The sequence below is a fragment of the Mustelus asterias genome, chromosome 7 (assembly GCF_964213995.1).
Source record: "Mustelus asterias chromosome 7, sMusAst1.hap1.1, whole genome shotgun sequence".
Taxonomy (NCBI): domain Eukaryota; kingdom Metazoa; phylum Chordata; class Chondrichthyes; order Carcharhiniformes; family Triakidae; genus Mustelus; species Mustelus asterias.
In genome coordinates this window covers 35772206-35795072 of record NC_135807.1, presented here as the reverse complement: position 1 = coordinate 35795072, position 22867 = coordinate 35772206, and the positions used below count along the sequence as shown (strand labels likewise).

Sequence of the window (22867 nt, the reverse complement as noted above, 5' to 3'; positions counted from 1 at the left end):
GTGGCACCCTCTAGTTACAGTTTGCCGATCTGAAATCTCTGACACAGCGAGTGATTAGATTTGGCACACTGCCTGAAGGAATGGAGATACAGATTCAGTAGTAATCTTCAAAAGAAAATTGGATACTTGAAGGAGTAAAGAATTGTAGGGACTTTGAAAATGCAAATACAAGCTTGACTTTTGAGCTGTAAGTCTATGATTCTGAATGAAACTAATGTTGTTTTGATCTCTCTTGATAAAAGGGTGCTTTGAAATATTACTGCATCTCTTTGATATGCTTGCCAATCTCTTGTGCATTTTTATTCTTTAATCATTATAAAGTTAAGTTTGTCTGTTTCCTTAGTGCTGACCATCCTTTAGTGCATTGGATTTCACGGCACCAGAGAACCGTGGTAACTTGCGGGCAAGTGAAATGTCTGTGCAATCAACAATAACTCAAATCAATTTGTTTTTACCATTGTTTTTCAGAAGCATTTTGTTCAATAGTGCCAGTCTTGCGGGCTCAAGCCCTATTCTAGAATCTTGAGTACGTAATCTAGGTTGACATTTCAGAAGATGGGGTGTTACTCAGTTGAAAGGGCTGTAACTTCGGAGATTTGGAGGTGCGGGTCTTGAAAGATGCACTGAGGAATCCCCCTCTGGCTTTTTACAGGCAAGGGTTTGCATCACAATTGCCCAAAAGTGCTAACTTCCTCTGGGCAATTGTACTGCACTGGGGACCATCCCAAAATGTGATTTTAAATTGCTAACTTTGTGGTTCCACCAGGGTTACACTAATATTTACTCAAAAAAAGTTAGAATTAAAACCTTAACAATTAAGACTTATTCATCATTCCTACCCCCAAAAGACCGCCGTCTTCCGACTCTCCTGACCACCAAAAACCACTTTCCTTCTCCCTGGCCTGTTAATTTCATTGGACCCTTTAAACTTAGCTGTTTTACAGCAGCTACAGTTGCAAGAAAGGAGGAGGTAAAAGCAAATTACTGCAGATGCTGGAATCTAAAAGCAAAAGAAAATGCTGGAAAATCTCAGCAGGTTTGGCAGCATTTGTGGGCCGAGAAAAGAACTGACACTTTGAGTCCAGATTACCCTTTGTCAAAGCAGACAGGAGAGGGTATTGCCTCCTTAAATCCGCCATAGCTGCACTGTGGTAGGGTCCACCAGGAGTCTTTCTTTGCATGTTTCAAGCAGTTCTAGCCTCGTTTTCAAGAGCAGCTAAGTGCACATTAAAGTTTTCTAATCCCAATGGATCATCTCTTTCTGATGCTGGTCAGAAATTATGGCCCTGTGTTTTGGATGACAACCTAAACTGAGGCTCTACTTGCCATCTTATAGGACGCAAAAGATCATGTACTCGATTCAAAGCTGAGCCAAGGAGTTTCTTTTGCGTAAAGGCAAAATACAGCGGAATCTGAAACAAAAACAGAAAATGCTGGAAAATCTCAGCAGGTCTAACGACATCTGTGGAGAGAGAATAGAGCCAACGTTTTGAGCCCTGACAAAGGGTCATCCAGACCTCAATGTTGGCTCCATTCGCTCTCCACAGATGCTGTCGGACCTGCTGAGATTTTCCACCATTTCCTGTTTTTGTTTCAGTTTTGCTATTAGCCTGGCCAGTATGTAACCCTCAACCAATATCACTAAACAGATTAATTTATCATTAATCTCATCCCTGTTTGGCTGCCACATTTCCTTCCATTATTGAAACTGACTTTTTTCCAAACTACTCCATTGACAGTGAAGACATTTGAGGTACAAAAAGAAAATTACTTTCTTCTTCCCATCGTGTATCGTTGCTTTCTTCTCTCATTTTCTTTTTTTTTCTAGCTTGCTTGCTTGTTTACAAGTGCATTGTTTATTTTGCCATTGTTGCCCTCAAACTGGGTGATGCCGTAGACAAAGACATTGAAATTATTGTACATCGAATCTCCTTTACTGTATTGTACTGTACCAACTTACCACAAAATTCCACCAGGCATCAAACTTCATTATGCACCAAGTATTGAACTGCGGACTGCTCCGTTATGTTTTATATAATCAAGTATTCAAAAGGTATCAAAACTTCACAGTATTCAAACTCACAACTACTACCTGTGGCGAGGCGAGCGATAACTTCAATGGCATGTTTAACAAATGAAGCCCAGTGAAAGATGAATAAATATGTAATACGCAAGTTTTAGAATTAACTTTAAAATAATCAAGACTTTAAAAATATACCTGTTTCATTCAGAATTAATGCAAAAATTTGATTTTTTTTTTATCTTGCAGATCTACTGATGCTACCAAGGCCATCTGGTACATTGTGACTAAATCTCATTACGTAATGACAGCCATGTGACAAAAGGTGACAACGATGACCCTCACTGAAAGGCTACGTGAAAAGATATCACAGGCTTTCTATAACCACGGGCTCTTGTGTGCATCTTACCCCATTCCCATCATTTTTTTTACGGCTGTGTGCATCTTAACATGCTGGTAAGTAGCAAATTGCATCGGTATCAACTTTGACTGACCAAAAACCCAATCTTATTTGGCAACTTGCAAGTCACGTTAAAAGTTCCTAAGCTTTGCGGATGGGGAGGACAAATAGATGCCAGACCAAGGTTTAAAGGTGGTTAGAAGGGTGTCTGAAGATATGGCCAAACAAAGGGCCCTTAGGAGTTTTTGAAGCATAGTAGTGTGGGAATGCCTAAAATGACAGAATATCAGTCTAACACATGAGACTTGATGGTTTTTGATGGTGGAGAGACATGAACTCAGAGCAGACCAGAGCCAGATGTGCAGGTGTGAACTGTTGGGTTGTCGAGTTTTGACGTTTCAGATGGTCAAAAGAGGCAAGGAGCGTTTAGGAGTTTGCAACAAATTACAGATGTTTTAACATAAATGTGATGATGGATTCAAAACCAATGGAAGTTGATAACAACAAGGGGGATAGCCATTGCATCTTAAGCTTATTGTGTAAAGAATGATGCTTCAGACATGTTAAAATTTGTGCCAGGTGGAGCCAGCAAATCCTTTCGGAGAGCATTTGAGAAGGCAAACTTAAAGGTTACTCGGCTATTTTCTGTTGATAATCTTCAGATGTTTAATTAGAAACTCGTTAATGCTTGCTGCTACCAAAGGCTTTTGGAACGAATACCTTCCTTCTGATCAAACCATGCCACAAGTCCTGAAGACTTTCAAGATCAGGGCATTGGCACCAGCTGGATCTGACCATCACCAGATGTGACACTGAACAGCATTCTGAATGCACGCAGTTACCACTATGCGGAATGTGATACAGATCACTCATTTCATAATGTATACTGGGGTGAGGATGAAGTTTGTCATTCAAATTAATAATGCCGACATCATGTTAATGTCAGCCAGACTGCCTACCCAGGTAAAAGCCAGCTGTCGCGTGACTAAATTGAACAGGTGCCTTTTGGGATTCCCGCTAAGAATACAGAAACAAAGTGGAATACGGTACCTACACTACCGTATTCAAAGTATGGGAAGCAAGTGCAGAAAAATGGTTCGAGGCTAACGTCACTAATGGAACCTGTCATTGAAAGCAAGTGGTCTGCCTACATTAATTACAAGAGATTTTCAAGCAAGAAAACTCTGAATACGTTAAAAGCCACTCAAAGTCAAGTCCAACGAACTGCTAGGCAGTGTGTCAATAATGTCTGGTTAGCCTTTCAACACAGCAAATGTTCCAGGCATGTTCGAAGGGATCAAAAAGATGATAGGTTCATCAGCAAAGAAAATGGCTCTAATGGTAGATCTACAATTGCCATGATCTTTTCAGTCTGGCAGCTGGAACCAAGGAGATCACTATATATCGCTTTCATTGAACTCACCAAGGCATATGACCATGCGAGCAGAGGCAGTCTATTTAAGCTGCTGGAGGAAATTGGCTGCCTGTCGAATGTGATCACCTTTTTCCGAGACAACATAATGGGTATGACATTGCAACATTGGTGTCTTTTGAGATCCCCAGTGGGGTCAAACAAGATTGTTTTCTGGCACTCTTAGGAACTTAGAGCATGTGGAAGCCACTTGGCCCCTTGAACCTGCTCCACAGTTTAACTCAATCATGCCAGATCTTGTCCTTCAATGTTACCTTCCAGCATTACCCCATATCCCTTAATGCCATTGGTATCTAGACACCTATTTGATTTCTGTCGTGAACATGTTCAATGATTTGAGCCATCTGGGTTAGAAAATTCCAAAGATTTACCACTCTCTGGCTGAACAGATTCCTCATCATTTATGTCCCAAATTACTTGCCTCTTATTCTGAGATTTTGCCCTCTGGTTTTAGATTCCTCCCCAATCACGGAATCAACCTAATATTGGACAATTGTGTTTGAGTTTTCCAAGCATAAGCTGGTTGGGCATATGGTCTGTCCTTTGCCCATTGCAAAGAATGGCTGGGACGTGCTGTTTGATACAATCCTCCAGTTGTTGGGACATATGGTCTACATGCCTGGCATCTCGCTGGCACTGAATACTCATACTCATTTGTGTGATAGGCAGAATGTCTTTTTGGCTTGATGGCAGCGTTGCTACTTTGTAATAGCAGTGTAAAATTACTACCTTGACCTGTAGCTCAAATTTTTGAGACATCTTGCCATTCCAGAGTAATTGGAGGTAGAATGGGCACTTCTCAGGGCTAAAAGTGATGGCCTTTGGACTGTTCATGCCGATCACATAAATGAATAATGTGGTATGTATATTTCAGTGCCAGTGTGATAGTAGGCATGTAGGCCACGTGTCCACTGCAAACAGTGGGTGGGATAAGGTACAGGCTGTACCCACCCGGCCCTTGCTGGCAAAACTCCAAGCACTGTGTAGAACATTAGTTATGATTCCATGATTGGACAACGCTCACTAAATAATCCCCAATTTAATATTGTCAGTTGGGCTCATCGTGTGGCCCATTTACGTGCTTTGGAAGCTACATCTGTGAATAAAACGAAGAACCATACAGCACAGGAACAGGCCCTTCGGCCCTCCAAGCCTGCGCCGCTCATGTGCCCACTAGACCATTCTTTTGTATCCCTCTATTCCCAGTCTGACAAGACCTTTTTTTTAGACAGAAGGTGTATACACATTGCACCTATTTGCCTTTCAACTGAATGGTTTGTTAGGCCATTTCAGAGTTGTGTAAATTGCTCTGAGTCTGGAGTCATGTGTAGGCCAGACGAGATTAGGATGGCAGATTTATTTTCCTATAGGACATTGGTGAATCAGATGGGCTTTTACAACAATCAATGATGGGCGTCATTTGTCACCATTACTGAGGCTAGCTTTAGAGTCCTGATTTATTAAATAATTGAATTTAAATTGCATCAGTTGCTCTGGGAGATTTGAAGCCATGGGCCTCTGAGATTAATCCAGTGACATTCTCACTACACCACTATCTGTCCCTAGTGATATGATTCCAGCTCTGAGAATACTGGACAAGCTGATGCTCTTCAAGATCTGGCATGATAGACCATAATCATGTAACGCATGGAAGAACCGAGGATAAGGAAATAAGCAGCAGGATTCCAAGATTAAATTGAATCACCAAAAGAATCTTTACACACTTTAACAAAACAAACACAAGCAATAACTAAATAACTGAACGAATCAGGTAATGATACAAACCCATATGAGTTTCCACCTTAAATACAATTCAACACACTTTTCCCAGCTTAAACATTTTACTGTAGCTTTAAGACATAATCCTACTCTGGGAGGCAGCTCATTTACCTCTGGATCTGTTTGCACAGACCACAGCTCATGTCAATGGTGTATATTAGGGACCAGTTCATAAACTCCAAAATATATTATGAAGTTAGCCAAACCCCAACTATTTTTGATTTTTGCATTTGTGTGAGCATTAGGTGTCCTTCTCCAGGCATGATTCTGTTGACCCACTAGGAAGCTTTTATTAAAACAAATGTTATTTAACAACACAGTTGTTAAATAACACACAATTTGCATAGCATTTACCAATTGAAATACTTAAACATGACCAGGTATAGATCTTAACTGAGCTATTTCTATTTGTTCCAATTTAAGCAATACCCCCATAAACATTAATTCTTATTCAGAATCAGTTACAAGGCACACAGGCTTACATGAATTCCCAGTCCTCGAGTCCTTTAATCCCTCTGGACAGAGATATAGCGAGACATGTGTCTTCTGACTGTTATACAGCAGCCTCCAGAGGAAAAGCTGTTTTCACATAGCAGAACTTGAGAGAGGGCGGAAGAAAACACCAGCCTTTTGCACACCTCTCGAGAGAGACGCCTATGTTCTAGTAGGACCCCTGGCTTCAATTTCCAGGAAGAGAGAGCACTACTGGTCTTTTCCAAATTCAAACTGCAACAGCCTGATTTTCTTTTTCTCTCTGCAAGCCTAGCTCCACCTACACATGATTTTATGTCAATCAACCAAATCAAACCCTGCTCTGAAAATATCAGGAGCCATCCCTAACATAAAACTGCATTGGCCCAGTTTAAAACAAATACTCAAATAATTAGGAACAATTAGCTTTCTGTATGCTCAGCATGTAGCTGCCAGTTGTAGACAGTTCAGCATCATTAAACAGAGTTGAGACATAATCACAACCTTCACCACAAACATGATTTAAAATACACTTCTTAAAGACACAGTATCGTCACGTATATTCCTACCAATACAATATCTTGGTCCAAGTATAGGCATTGCTAACTGTCACATGTCACAACCCACCAGAGACACAAGCATATGCACACTTCCTTGGCATCTATTCTGTAGTTGGAATTCTCTCTTTACAGAACTACTTGGTCCTACCCGATTTTCTGGAACTCCTTTTCCTCTCTAAATATAGAGAACTGAGTTATCTGGCTAAATAGAACAGGCTGGATGTCTGCAGTCTCCAGGTCAGCTTCTCTTGCACTCACTTTTTCCTTAAAAAAAAAATAAACTCACCCATTTTCCTGTTGACATAGCTCCACCCTCAGCAAATTTGTCCACAGCAACACTAGAGCTTTGATGCTCCTGAAAGTGTATCAGCTGGATCAAAAGTTCAAACAATATTTGTAAACCTATACAGGCATAAAAAAACCAAGCCAAAAGTAAACCACCCCCCAAATCACCTTCAACTGAACCCAAATCGCATTATAACCTACAATAGAGACAATTATAACAATATTGATGGAGACCTGTTCGGTACTCTACTTGAAATAGTGCCATAAAAATTTTAACCTCCACCATAACAGTTTAATTTTTTCTCCAAAGGATGGCATCTCTAAGGGTGCAACATTATTGTATTATAGTGTCGACTTGCATTATTTTTTCAAGATTAGAAATATTGCATGGATTAACAACTGTCTAAAGTGGAGGCTACCAACTGAGCCTAGCTAACTGCTATTTAAAGCACTGTTGGGAATTTTCCACTTGTCCGATTGAAAGTTGCATTTATTTTTTACAAAATTCTCAAGTTTGCCACCCACGTGCACAATGTGTTGATCACATCAAATCCTGATTGACTTCTTGGACATTTGGGCTGATCACTAAACACCTTAGTATTTATTTTACTATTTATAAGTGCATGTTCCAGTTTTCTTTTTAAACAGTCAGCAAATGGCCTTCTGAATAATGTATCTTCTGATTGGGAAGTTGTTTTAAAGAATTATTTTTAAAAGCCACGGCACTGAACATTTGACTTGTGTTCAAGCGGTAGAACCAGGACATATGTCCCAGTGTTGGATAGCAGTTTCTGCTTGAATTAATGGGATTTTCTGAAGACAGATTCTCTGGTCCCTCAGCTGAATATTTTGCAGGAAGCAGACTCTGAGCCTTCCTTTTTCCCACAAGCAAAATATTGCTTCCTGTTAAAATTGCAAGAAGTTGATATGTACAGTTGACTTAGTGATGTGAATACAAATCCCTTTTAACTAGGACTTGGCTAATTGCTCAACGGTATTGATCACAGTAGAACAAAAATAATGACAGATTTGATGACTGGACTATGATACCATGGACTAAGGCGAACCTGACTCTCACAGAGAAGAGGGGAAAATGGCCTCCAGTCCCATCCTGATTCCTATTCGGCCATCCATTCTGGAAAAAGGATATCGACCAAGAATCGATTAAGTTTGGTTCTGAGTTTGACATCTTGTTTGATAAACAATCTACTATTTTTGCCATCAAAACTTTAATATAAAAATTGGCAATTTGATGAGGTCTTTTCAAGTGTGGAATTGATGCCCATTGAATTGTTCTCCAGATTTGATGCCTTCAAGAAAGAGGAGTCTTGTAGGCAAACCTTGTGATTCCAGAATATGATTGTGAAAAGGAAGACCCTAAAAATTGAAATAGCCCTGAATCTGTTGCAACCTCTTGTGTAGTTACCACAGTCTGTATTAAATGTGTACATTGGAGATCCCAATCACTGTATACAAAGAGGAATTCTGGATTGTTGCAGTAGGATTAATATTTTTTCAGGAATATATATTTTCTTGTTCTGCAATCCTGTCATATTCCTCCATCTGCCAAGTGACATGACCATTTTCTCACTTGGTCCATTTGCTAATGTAGTCTTCACTACAATTCAAAAAGGAGTAATTTGATTCAATTATTTCTCTATTTTGTTTTCCATCAGGGCCCTACCGAGCCAAGGTTGAAATGCACAATATGTTCAGTATTAATTGAATATGGCCAAGGAACTACTTTAAGCTGCTTGCACAAAGAAAATGTGTGAATACTTTAACATTTTATTGTAACTGCTTTGTTTCCTTCTAACCCCTCTGCTGAAAAGGGGTTACACAGCCACCTGCCGTTCCTAGAAACAAGACTACTTTGTGTAGATTAGTCACATGATGCAGTGAGTCTTAAAATGAAACCTATTCAGCATTTATCCCTCCCATTCTGTCTCAACACTGAATAACCCAGTTTGCTAATTTCTTTGTGGCAGTATTTTTCCTTCATGTCTGAGCCTTCATTAAAACTTGGTACTATTTTTCTGTGCACTGCTAAATAGTTAATATAATGAACACCCATAAATAGTTAACTGAGACATGGAAATTTATGTATAGGTCACCAGGTTCATCAAACTGAGGGTTACTGAAGCCTGTGATTGGGAATAGATTGTTCTATTTTGGTCCCCTCCCCCTCCATTTTATGAATAGACCAATGAATAATAATCGCTCTGTTTGTATAATAAACAGTGGATAGCGAGTGATTTCAACACTCATTTCATTGGGCAATCCAGGTGGTTTATTTAATGGACTCCTGAGAGATATTCCACTGCTGTTTCAGCAACAATTTGGATAATGACACAAATCAATTATTTGTCTGAATATTGAGTTATGATTACCTGGTTGATTTACAATTTGGGTTATATTTGGGTCTTTATGCATGGTTACTAATACAAAACTAGGTGGTATCGGGGTGAGGATTTGCAGCACTTTGATGTAGTTGTTTCATTTGATAGCTGCCTGTGTCACACTGTGAATATGTTTTGCATGGTAGGCAGGTAGCTTAATGTATATTACATAAAACCTAGTTTAAATATACAAAGATGTCCATTCAAAGGTAAATGCTGCATTAGGGGATAAATCTTTATTTCAGCTTTATAAATCTTCATGCATTTTAAATTTAGCAGTTCTTGTCAAAACTTGGAGGCAGGAGGAGAGAATCAAGGACATGCCAGTCAGAAGTGAGGTGAAAAGAAACTCGACACAGATGCACAAAATAGTTTCTGTGGAAAATGATAAATGGGTACAGTACCCTAAGCTGTTGTTTGATCCTGGGAAAATGAATGCATTTATGCACAAGATGGTGGAAGGAAGGTTGCTCTACATGACACTTCAGAGCAGCAAGTGGCAGTAAGTGTTGAACTATAGTGCTTAAAGAACCTGGGAACAAATGCATGTTTCATAGAATCTTGCATGGAAATTATGTGGTGTGTCAAAATGTTCCTGTCATGACCTGACCTGAATAAGCCATTTATAACTGTCATACAAAGGTTCCTTGACCGAGATAAAAGTGACTCGTAATTTTCCAACATTTTATGGGTGACTTTGTAGTCTGTTAACATACTGAATGAAAAAATGTTTTCCATTCATGGTTAAGCAAGCAAAATGTTGTGAATTGAGTAAGTGTGGGTGTTGGGGGAAGGCTATCGTTGAGCCATGGTCCTGTCCACACCCACCTGGTTTCTAAAGAAAATTAATAGATGGTGATCAAGAAATGAACACCAGCTGATATATTACCCTGTCTTATCCAGGGTAATTGGAACATTCCTTTTGCTGCCCCGCTGAATTCACTTTCCTCAGCATAGATTAAATCCAGCACTTGACTAGCCTGTTACAGTGCATTTGCAGCACAGAATTGAGAGATTACCTGGATCACTCTTTTTCGGCTGGTACAAACATGATGACTGGCCTCCTGTGCCCCACTTTTTCTGTTTCTAAACCTATCCAGAATGCCAGTTACGAGGTAGATAACTCAAAATGTAATGGCACAAAGTGTTGCCTGTTAATTTTCCAAATGCAATAGACAGTTGAGTACTTCGCTCCACTCGTGTTTTCAAAGGACATCATATTTCAAATGATTGTAACATGATCAAATGAATTATGCAGTCACTTATTGACGGGTTGCTTTGCAGTTTGGGTGCATGTGTATCCAGAACTTCAAGACTACTTTTCTGCTTGTACAATGTGGCAAATCGGACAAACAATCCAAATGAGAATAATATTCCTGATGAAGCGTAGCTGAAAAGTCACATCTATGATATACTCAAGTAGTTATAGGAACCATGTGCATGGATAATAGTAGGATGTCTCAGGAGCTAACTAGCCCATTCTAATCATTGTTCATAAAAAGCAAAATATTGTAGATGCTGGAAATATGAAATGAGACAGAAAATGCTGGAAAAACTCAGCAGGTCTGGCAGCACCTATGGAGGATTAACAATTCAATTTCAAAGAAGAGTCATAGTGAGACTTGCCAAAGTCTCTTTGTACCCCTTTTCAGGGGTGGACTCGGATAGGTTTTCGATGAGTCTTTTTCACTTTATAACGTTCAACTTATTTTAAAATACCCTGTAAAAAATCAAATTATTTGTCTTAACCATGGGTTGAGTACATTCATGTCAAATACATGCCATTAGCTTCTTGAGTCTTTGCATGTTCTCGATCCTTCACCCTTGCCTCATCACATCTAAAACGGTTTGCCCTAAGCAGTTTCACCCTCCCAGTCACATTCTATTTCCGACACCAAACTACCTCCCAAAAGTTTCATTTTTGTCTCATTCCACGAGCAGACATTATGTCTAAGACTGTTTGTATGACCTGTTAACAAGCTGTTCATAATGGCTATTCAGTTCAGTTGTTCTAATTTCTTATAAAGCTGTTGAACTATGTGGATGACAAGTGCTTTCTATTCTACTTCCACACAGTTCAGTTTCTTGCATTCCAACAGCAGCATCCTAATTAAGTGCAATGTTAAATGAAAAGCTCAATGTGGTTTTGTAATATGGTCATAAGACCATAAGACATAGGAGCAGAATTAGGCCACTCGGCCCATCGAGTCTGCTCTGTCATTCAATCATGGCTGATATTTTTCTCATCCCATTCTCCTGCCTTTTCCCCATAACCCCTGATCCCCTTATTAATCAAGAACCTACCTATCTCTGTCTTAAAGACATTCAATGACTTGGCCTCCGCAGCCTTCTGCGGCAAAGAGTTCCACAGATTCACCACTTTCTGGCTGAAGAAATTCCTCCTCATCTCTGTTTTAAAGGATCGTTCCTTTAGCCTGAGGTTCTGCCTTCTGGTTTTTTGTACTTGTGGAAACGTCCTGTCCACGTCCACTCTATCCAGGCCTGGCAGTATCCTGTAAGTTTCAATAAGATCCCCCCTCATCCTTCTAAACTCCAACGAGTACAGACCCAGAGTCCTCAACCGTTCCTCATACAACAAGCTCTTCATTCTGGGGATCATTCTTGTCAACTTCCTCTGGACCTTTTCCAAGGCCAGCACATCCTTACATAGAAAAGGGCCCAAACCTGCTCACAATACTCCAAATGGGGTCTGACCAGAGCCTTGTACAGCCTCAGAAGTACATCCCTGCTCTTGTATTCTAACCCTCTCGACATGAATGCTAACATTGCATTGGCCTTCCTAACTGCCAACTGAACCTGCACGTTAACCTTAAGAGAATCTTGAACAATGACTCCCAAGTCCCTTTGTGTTTCTGATTTCCTAAGCATTTTCCCATTTAGAAAATAGTCTATGCCTCCACTCCTCCTTCCAAAGTGCATAACTTCACACTTTTCCACATTGTATTCCATCGGCCATTTCTTTGCCCACTCTCCTTACCTGTCCCAGTCCTTCTGCAGCCCCCCCTGCTTCCTCAATGCTACCTGTCCCTCTACATATCTTTGTATCATCTGCAAACTGGGCAACAGTGCCTTCAGTTCCTTCTTCCAAACTGTTAATGTATATTGTGAAAAGTTGTGGTCCCAGCACCGACCCCTGAGGCACACCACTAGTCACCGGCTCCAAAGGCGAAAATGCTGGATAATCTCAGCAGGTCTCGCAGCATCAGTAAGGAGAGAAAAGAGCTGAAGTTTCGAGTCCAGATGACCCTTTGTCAAAGCTTTGAATTTCTGCTTTGACCAAGGGTCATCTGGTCTCAAAGTCAGCTCTTTTCTCTCCTGACAGATGCTGCCAGACCTGTTGAGATTGTCCAGCATTTTCTCTTTTGCTTTCAGATTCCAGCATCTGCGGTAATTTGCTTTTAACTAGTCACTGGCTGCGAAAAAGTCAGGTGGATTGGCCATGCTAAATTGCCCTGAAAGTTTTGATGTGTAGGTTAGAATAATTAGCCATGGTACATGTGTGGGTTACAGGGATAGAGCTGGGGAGAGGACCCGGGTAAGATACTCTGTCAGAGAGTTGGTGCAGACTCAGTGGGCCGAATGGCCGCCTCCTGCGCTGCACAGATCTATGAGTCAATGAATATGGGTTATTTTAAGTTAGTTAAACAATTTGCGCTTAACAAATCCACCCGATCTTTAATTAACCCACATTTACCCAAGTGACTTGTTAATTTTCTCGTGAATTATCATTTTTAAAAGATTCCCCACTACCAAAGTTAAACTGACTGACCTCTCGTTGCTGGGCTTAAAAAGGGCGTAATTTTGCAATTCTATAGCTTCCTGGCATTCCCGACTCTAACCAAGTTTGGAATATTATGGCCGGTACCTCTGCCACTGGGTGCAAGTCTATTTAATTAAAATCTGTTCATGACATCAGTATGAATACAACGTTCTGCATTTCTTTGTCCATTAACTTTATTGATCTTTAGCACTTAATGTGACAAATTGCAGGACTGTACTTGTGAAGTATATGGAACATGGCTGGCACATTAAGATGGCCGATTTAGCTTGCATACTGATTATTAGTTATGGGCATTGCTGGTAAGGGCTGCCATTACTTGTTGCCCTGTGAAGATGGCAGCCTTGTAGTTGTTTGATACAATTGAGCAGCTTGAAGGCAGTTTGAGAGCAGTTGAGTTGAACACAATTGTATGGGACTAGACTTGCATATAGGCCAAACCAGGTAAAGGCAGCAGGCTTTCACCCTTAAAGGGCAGCCATTAACTATTGTGAATTAATGACAATCTGGCCACTTCATGACCACTTTTACTGATACCAATGCTTCTCTCACTGGGCATATTTTCTACTTGCATATAAAATATGAATACGCATCCTTAACAATTTTGTTGACTGGTTTGATTTATGACTGAGTAGTTCAGTGGATTAGTTAAGATTTCAATGTTAATCTCCCATTATGCAGACCAGATTAGAAATGCAGCTGGTAAGAAGTTGTTAGCTGATTTTAACACATTCGTGAATGGTGTATCTTCCTTTTGTCTTTACCATTTTCAGTACAGTCGCTTGTTTTAAATCTCTGTCCCTTGTTAGATTCCTCTTTATCTTCGAGGTTATCCTCAATCCACTACTAATCCACTATCCGCTATTAATCCAGAAATCAGCTCATGTTCTGGGGACCTGGGTTCGAATTCCGCCACGCCAGATGGTGGAATTTGAATTCAATTTTTAAAACATCTGGAATTAAGAACCTATTGATGACCATTGTTGATTGTCGGAAAAAAACATCTGGTTCACTAGCATCCTTTAGGGAAGGAAATCTGCCATCCATACCTGGTCTGGCCTACATGTGACTCCAGAGCCACAGCAATGTGGTTGACTCTCAAATGCCCTCAGCAACTAGGGATGGGCAATAATTGCTGGCCAGCAAGCAGCTCCCATGTCCCACGAATGAATAAAAAAAAATGTTCAACGTTTTTCTCACAACCTCAAGGAAGATAACACAAATCTATGCCCTAAAAGATGATTCCCCAAGGAGATCTATATTGCTGGATGGAACATTGACAAATGAAATTTGACGATTAAAAAAGGAAAACAAAGTCTATCGATCGTAAGATTGCATGATGATAATCAAATACCTCAGCAAAATCATGATTGTTCAGAAGGTGAAAGTCTGAGCACATACTTGAACCAGAGGGTGAAAGTCTAGCTGCATTCTGTAATACCAATGATCAAGTTAATTGGAGTGTTAGGGTATAGAAGTGTAAATAAGACATTGACAGTCTACATTGGTAAATATTGTGCTTCTATATACGAAAAGCCAGATTTGGAAGGCTTGAATGATTAATAAGTATCTAGTTCTGTTCTTAATAAGGAAATATGTTAAAGCCATGAAGAAAATTGATAAGAGCAAAAATACTATAGATATTCTAAGTCTGAAATAACAAAATGCTGGAAATACTCAGCAGGCCGTATAATGAGAATGAAACAGAGTTAACAGAGGCCTGTGATCTCATCAGAATAAAATTAATGGAGTGACTATGGAGAAATTCTCTGTGTGTCAGCCATAGCTCAGTTGGCAGCAGTCTCATCTGAGTCCATAGGTTGTGGGTTTTTGTCCCAGGGACCTAGAGCACAGAAGTCAAAGTTGATTCTGCAGTGCAGTACTATGCAACACTGAGGGAGTCTTGCACTGTCGGAGATGCCATTCTTTGTATGGGATGCTAAACCAAGGAAGGAGAGAGAAAACAGGGAACTCTAGGTCAGTTAGCCTGATATCAGCCGTGGGTAAAATGCTATAATCCATTATTAAAGACGTGGTTGTAGGAAACATGGAAAATTATAATATGATTAAGCAGAGTCAACACAGATTCATGAATGTTTAACCAATTTGTTGGAGCTTTTTGAAGTTGTAATTCGCAGGATAAATAAGGGGGAAACCAATGATTGTGGTGCATTTGTATTTTCAGAAAGCATTTGATCATGTGCCACGCAGATTGTTTCAGAAAATTAGGGCCCTTGGGATTAGGGATTGTATATTAGTATAGGCTAATGGATAAAAAGCAGAAAATAGGAATAAGTGGTCCATTTTCGGTTTGACAGACGAGAACTAGCAATGTAGCACAAGGATCAGTTCATAGGTCTCAGGTATTTATAATCCATTTTAATGCATTAAATGAGGGGGCTAAATGTAATGTATTCAAGTTTGCTGATACAAAGCTAGATGGAAAATAAGCTAAGAATGGCATGACATTAACAGATTAAGTGAATGGGGAAAAACATGGCAAATGGAATTTAGTGTGTGAGAGTTTGAAGTTATGCTCTTTTTTGTAGAGAAAAATTAAAAAAAAACATTTTGTAAATGATAGACCATGAAATGTTGATATTCAGAGGGACCTCGGTATTCTTATACACAAGTCACAATGTTAACATGCAGGTCCAACAAACAATTAGGAAAGCAAATGGTATGCAAACCTTCAATAAGAGAGGATTGGAGTATTGGGTTGAACAAGTCTTAATCCAATTATATTGAGCCCTGATGAGACCACACCTTATTTAACTTAATTCTTCAAAATCATATACTTTCATCAAAATAATAAATATGGAAATGACAAAATATATCTTCAGTAAAGACAAGTGAGATTTGGCGAAAATGGAAAGGTCTCTGACAAACCCCAGAATGTCAACGACAATAGAAAATGGAGAAAGGAACATTGAAGTGGGAGGAATAACCTTACAAGGAACAGGAATTTATCTCATTTAAGTTTCTTATTGAAGTATGGAACTGGAAATTCAAACATTCTATTATTATAGTTGAGCAACGCCAATTGTAATTGAACCACCATTGGTAGCCATGCTTTCAGCTGTGTCTAGGCCCTAAACTCTGGTATTCTGTCCCTAAACCTTTCTGCTTCTCCACCTCTTAATATCTACTACCTCTTTATCCAAATGTTTGACCATCTTCACAAATATTGTACACCACTTGATGTTTAGTTTTGCTTTATAGCACTTGTGTGAAGTGCCTTGGGGGTGCTTTACTGTGTTACATGTGGCATATAAATTGTTAAAAGAATATTTCAGCGAGATAACAAGAATAATCTGGAGGATTTGAATCTGAGGATATACAGTGGAACCCCGATTTAACGCGCCCCGATTTAGTGCGAATTCGGATATAACGCAATGAATCATGGGACCCTTTTTTTCACTCATAATTGGCAAATTTAGCACGACCCCACTTTTACGTACTCCAACCATCGCGTTATAACGGGGCCGCACTGTACTAGAAAAAACATTTAATCAATCAACACAATGTGAACAGTGGTGAAAGAGCACAACAGTATCCTGGGATGTTACATTTTGATATACAATGGAAGTGTCTATCTGTAATTAATTATTTTATATGAAGCACTCTGCAGACACGACCTTCCACTTCAAACTGCTTTACTCTAAGTTCACTTACCCAGTTTGTCTGTGATTTCTTTTTACTCTGTTTCAAAAAATTCTGAACCATATCCAGAGCAAAGTAACTGGCTGGTTGAGCAATGTTCGTTCTAATGTCACAGTCCAGATAGATTGAGTATATTAAGTAACATCACTTCATCACCTTACACCTTACATTGGGTAGGTCCCAGTATGCAATCTTGTGCTTGGATTCATCTGAAACTTGGACACCATAATACAGGAACAGGAGCTATGTCATTTAGTGTGCTCATCCATGTTCAGCCTTTGATTTCAGTGGAAAGTAAAGCATTGGGTGTTCTGACTCTGCAGAAGCGAGTAATTAAAATTTTTACTTTTCGGGAATGGGAGAAAAGGACATATAATACATTGGGGTTCCTGAATTCGCAGATGGGATGTAAAGCATTTCTGCTAGCTGTGTGGCTTGGGTGAGAAATAAGTCTCAGCACCTTCAACCAAAGAAAGGGCAAACTAAGTTGCATTTGAAAGGCTTTCATAACCTCCGAACATCAAAATATTTTACAATAAAGTTTTGATGAATAGCTGGCAAAGAGAGAACGCACCACCTCTTCATGCAGTGCTTTGAATAATTTATGTATCCTTAAGTGGGGTTATCTCCGTTTAGGACAGTACCCATTTTCAACAACGCCTTCAGTTCTCAATATAACACTGCAGCCTTGGAAGGCCAACAGCCCCACCAGAAGTGGATGTTGTTGAGGTGACCTCTGAGTTGTTCATTAAATTAAAAACGATGATGGATGAAGCTGATGGGCCTCGTGGAGTGGAAGGGAACCCGTTTCGTAGGAATTGTTTGCCTTTTCAGTTTGTGGTCCCACGTCCAATTCTGATGTCATCCTTCACCTGCAGCCAGCAAGAGATCACTCGAACATTGACAAGAGTCCTCTCCGTCCCCTCTCCAGGCTCCTTAATTATTGGCTGGCCGCTGCTGTTCACCTACCTCCAAAAAAAAAGTTCAGAGGTGGAAACTTGTCGGCCCAAAGCCCTCATCTCCAAGTTTCCTCACAGTCCAGCCTTCAAACCTCCCTCTATGGGAAAAGGAAGATTCTGCCCACTTATTTTAAATTGTTCCCCTCAATCAGGGGCAATATGACTGACAAGCAAATTAAACTTTACAGCTCGTCTTGTAAGAAGTTCAACAAGCTTGGCAGGATAGACTTTGACTACCAGACCATCCTATAACTGATATGAAGTTGCACTATGTTGAAGTTGGGTATACAATTGGGGAAGGATATCATATCCTGGTACAGAATATTCTTGATAAGTGCAATTCAAATCCAAAATGTTTCTCGGTAATTTTCCAGTGAAATGAGGATGCTCCTATTTCGCTATTAAATATAGATAGCTATCAGTCGATTTTCTTTCCTGAAGGGCATTAGTGAGAAGTTTAACAACACCAGGTTAAAGTCCAACAGGTTTATTTGGTAGCAAAAGCCACACAAGCTTTCGAAGCTCTAAGCCCCTTCTTCAGGTGAGTGGGAATTCTGTACTCACCTGAAGAAGGGGCTTAGAGCTTCGAAAGCTTGTGTGGCTTTTGCTACCAAGTAAACCTGTTGGACTTTAACCTGGTGTTGTTAAACTTCTTACTGTGTTTACCCCAGTCCAACGCCGGCATCTCCACATCATGGCATTAGTGAACCAGATGGGTCTTTACAGTAATTGGCAATGGTTTCATGATCATTACTTTTAATTCCAGATTTTAAATTGAATTCAACTTTCACCATCTACTGTGGTGGCATTTGAACCCAGGTCCCAAGAACGTTCTCTTGGTTCTTTGGTTGAGTCACAATGCCATTATATCATCTTCCCCCTACCTTACCCTTCATGTACTCAAGATATTTATACAAGTGCTGTCACTAGGCTTATTGTATGTTGGTGGCAACACGCTATAGAAAAAATGTTCTTGAGCTCATATATTTTACTAGATTTCTTCTAGTTTATTACACAGCTCAAAATACACTCTCGGTACACCTCAAGATTGGAGAGCCAAAATATAATCGGTGTTTTGCAGTTTTATGTAAGAGCATTTCACATACTTCTGTTTTCTTTTCAAATACTTGAAATTTAATGACATTACATTTTATAAGTGGTGCTATACAGTTCATCCCTAAAACCCTCCATTTAGATTTTCATGTCATTGTGAAATCTAGTTGGTTCTGATGATGAAGAATTTGCATTAATATTAATAGTTAACCATAAATTGAGATTAAATCCAATAAAGAAAGGCTAGTTTATTTTAACTTTTAATCATGTCGGCTGAGGGCAGGAATGTTGGTCAAGACAACAGGAGAATGCTGTTTTTTCTTTGAATAATACATCTGCCTAGATAGGGCCTCGGTGTAACACTTGCATCCAGAAGATGGTTTCTCAGCAATGAAGCACTTCCTCAGTTTTTTGAAGAGTCTGTTTAGGTTTAGCAAGTTTGCACAGGGGCTTGAATCCATAATCTTCTGACTCATAAGTAACTTTGTGATGAACTCTGTCACAGATTAATGTTTGAAATATAGATAATTTTGAAGTCGGGTTATTCTCGGAGCCAGCCACTACCGCAATGTCCCAGATTAGGTGGTGATTATTTGAAGTCTCCATGTCAGGAGCTGATTTTTACCTACCACATGTCTCTCTTTTTTTGTAAAATGATAACCAGATCAAAAGAATGCATTGTTTGTACATTAAGATTTTAAGAGGACTAGTATGTTGTACAAGTAACTTAAATAGTTTTGCTAGAAATTCAGTAAAGAGCAATGCTAGGTCCACTTGTGTTGTGCAAAAAAACTGGCACAATCACTGGTTTTGTCTTTCCAAACTTAGATGGAGAGAAGATACTGAGTGGTTTAGTACGAACACAGCAGCAATTATAAATCTCTTCAGTAGTCCCTCATGATCAAGGATGACTTGCATTCACTCCAGTCCAAAGGGTCCTTTGATGGCTGTTAAGTCCATTGTGCAAACTGCAGAATATGCAGGACAGGTAGTGCCTGGAGGGACATGTAAATGACTAGTTTGGAGGATTGTGTGCTCTTTCTGATGTCTCGACTTCCAGTGCAGTATTTCAATAAGTTAGGCACTTTAAATGAGCCTTCTCCATTTCAGTCGATAACAAGCCAGAAACTCGTACGAGTTGGCAGGTTTGTTGTCCTCTTCAGTGATGATTGGGAGACAACCGTGAAGAGTTTTGCTGTTCTCTTGGGAGACTCCTGGTGTGATAGAGTTGCACACAAACATGCGAAACAGGAGCAGAACTACGCTATTTGATTCCTCAAGCTTGCTCCGCCATTCGTTAAGATTATGGCTGATCTCTTTGTGTTTTCAATTCCACATTCCCATCTACTCCTGATAACTGTGACAAAGGGTCATCTGGATTCTTTCTTTCCCCACAGATGCTGTCAGACCTGCTGAAATTTTCCAGCATTCTGTTTTTACATCTGATAACCACTGGTTCCCTTGTCTAATACAAATCCATCTACCTCTGCCTTAAAAATATTCAATGACCTGAGGTAGTGTTCAAAGTCGCAGAACTCTGAGAGAAAATAAATCTTCTCATTTCCATCCTAAAAGGGCAACAACCCCTAACTTTAACACAATGCCTCCTCATTCTGGACTCAGCCATAAGAGGAAATGTTATCTCCATGTCCACCATGTCAAGACCATTCAAAATCTTTTATACTTGAATCAGATCACCCCTCGCTCTTGTAAGACTGTGCTTGTTTCTACTGGAGCTATCTAATCTTACCTCATAGAAACCCACTCATTCCAGGTATCAATCCAGTAGACCACCTCTGAACCATGTCCAATGCACTTAAATCCAACTGTAATTAAGGAGACCAAACTGCACACAGTATTCAAGATGTGGTTAACAGTGTCTTGTATAACTGAAGCATAAGATCCTTATTCTTGTGTTCAATTCCTCCATTGAGGAGTTTGAGGAGAGCAGTTGCTTTGGAAGTCATTTCGGGCAAATGAATGATGTGCCCTTTTGAGTGACTAGTGCCTCGGGAGATGTGTTGGACTGGCTTTTTTGCCACCAGATTTGGAGGATCTTGCAAATACACTGCTAATGGTCCTTCTCTAGTATTTTGAGGTGTCTGCTGTAAGTTTTTTGACAATTCAGCGAAAGGCCCATTTTCTCATATGCCTCAGAGAAGGAGTCGACAATAACCTGGAACTCAGCATCATCTGCATACCGGACTGAATGACTGAAGTTGGAAGTCATTTTGCTTTTGGATTGAAGGCGGTGTAGGTTCAACAGTTTCTCATTTGTAATTTGCGAACAGCCGACAAGTAAATGTATGTCACCGATGGAGGTTTTGACTGGAACAATTAGATATAATGTACAAGTATAACAGACTCAAACTATTTAAAGTAATAGCATAAATGTGATTCCCACCTCGCCCCCAACATCAATGATAGCAAGCACCTTCATTTGGCAAGTTCCAGTGTGTATTTAAGATATTGCTGCAACTGTTGGCCAAAGCAGAGGTTACTGAGTCCAGACTGTATTTGGGCCAAAAGCTGAAACAACGGTAACCTTTCATTAGTTTAACCATTTATATAGAAAGCTGTGATATAAGCACGGTAGAAATAACAAGGAAATATATATTTCTCATCACATAACTGTCAATAATAGACAAGAAAATGCTCCTTTCCTTCCTTGTCAACTAATCTCATCCACTGAAAATTCTGGGAAATATAAAGGCACAGAAAACTTTCATGATGATTGGATTGTTTTCTTGTAACCATGTCATGGAATTTCAGCTACAAAAGGTCTTATCTGCTTTGTGGTGTGAGCTTGAGTTGAGTAATGTAGCTTTTATTTATTTGTCTTGGGAGCTGGTAACAAAATCCTTATTTCAACACATTTTATTGACAAAGGGGGATTTGTAGTTAAAATATTACTTCAGATCTATTTTGATACAATGTACATATGTGGAAAAGTACACTACTAAATGTAAAAGGAACAAAATAAATCATGTCAAAAATGTAACATGCAGTTGCTCTCAGAGAGGCAGAATCATTACAGCACAGAAGGAAGTCATTTTTAAAAATTCATTTGAGATGTGGGTGTCACTCGCTAGGCCAGGAGTTATTGCTGATCCCTAATTGCCCTTGAGAAGGTGTTGGTGAGCTGCCGCCTTGAATCACTGCAGGCCCTGGTGTGTAGGTACCAGCGTGCTGTTAGGGAGGGAGTTCCAGGATTTTGACCCAGCAACAGTGAAGGAACGGCAATATTTCCAAGTCAGGATGATGAGTGGCTTGGAGGGGAACTTCCAGATGGTGGTGTGTCCATGCATCTGCTGCCCCTTTTCTGCTAGGTTGTAGTGGTAGTGGGTTTGGAAGGTGCTGCCTAAGGAACGCAGGTTAGTTTCTGCAGTGCAGCTTGCTGCGTGGTGGAGGGATTGCATGTTTGTGGAAGCAGTGTGAATCAAGCGGGCAGCTTTTCTGGATGGTGTCAAGCTCTTGTGTTGTTTGAACTGCAGTCATCTGCCAAGTGGAGACTATTCCGTCACACTCCTAACTTATGACTTGTATTTGGTGGACAGGCTTTGGAGCGTCAGGAAATGAGTTATTTGTTGCAGGATTCATAACCTTTGAACTGCTCTTGTCACCATAATATTTATATGGCTGATCCAATTCAGTTTTTGGTCAGGATGTTGATAGTGGGAGATTCAGCAATGGTAATGTCATTGAATGTCAAGGGGCGATGGTTAGATTCGCTCTTGTTGAAGATGGTCAATGCCTGGCACTTCTCTGGCACAAATGTTACTTGCCACTTGTTCGTCCAAGCCTGGCTATTGTCCAGATCTTGCTGCATTTGGACATGAACTGGTCCACTGGGTCCAAGTTGGGTCTCTGTCAAGAAATCCAATCAGTCCCATTCCCTCTTCATCCCCATAGCCTTGTAAGTTTATTTTTAAGTGCCCGTCTAATTTCCTTTTGAAATCATTCATCACCTCTGCTTACATCATCCTCGTATGCAGGGAGTTGCAGGTCATTACTCGATAAAATAGTTCTTCCTCACATCTTCCCTAT

At 40.0% G+C, this 22867-nt stretch overlaps 1 protein-coding gene across 2 annotated transcripts in view; it reads left to right on the top strand.

Moving 5' to 3' along the window:
• scap (SREBF chaperone) overlaps nucleotides 1–22867 on the top strand; it is a 148200-nt gene that overhangs the window by 41181 nt on the left and 84152 nt on the right. For both annotated transcript variants that reach the window (XM_078215859.1, XM_078215860.1), the window contains exon 2: nucleotides 2270–2476. In XM_078215859.1, the coding sequence (XP_078071985.1) occupies nucleotides 2355–2476 (122 nt within the window). In that variant the 5' untranslated portion in view covers nucleotides 2270–2354. The remainder of the gene's footprint in view (nucleotides 1–2269; nucleotides 2477–22867) is intronic.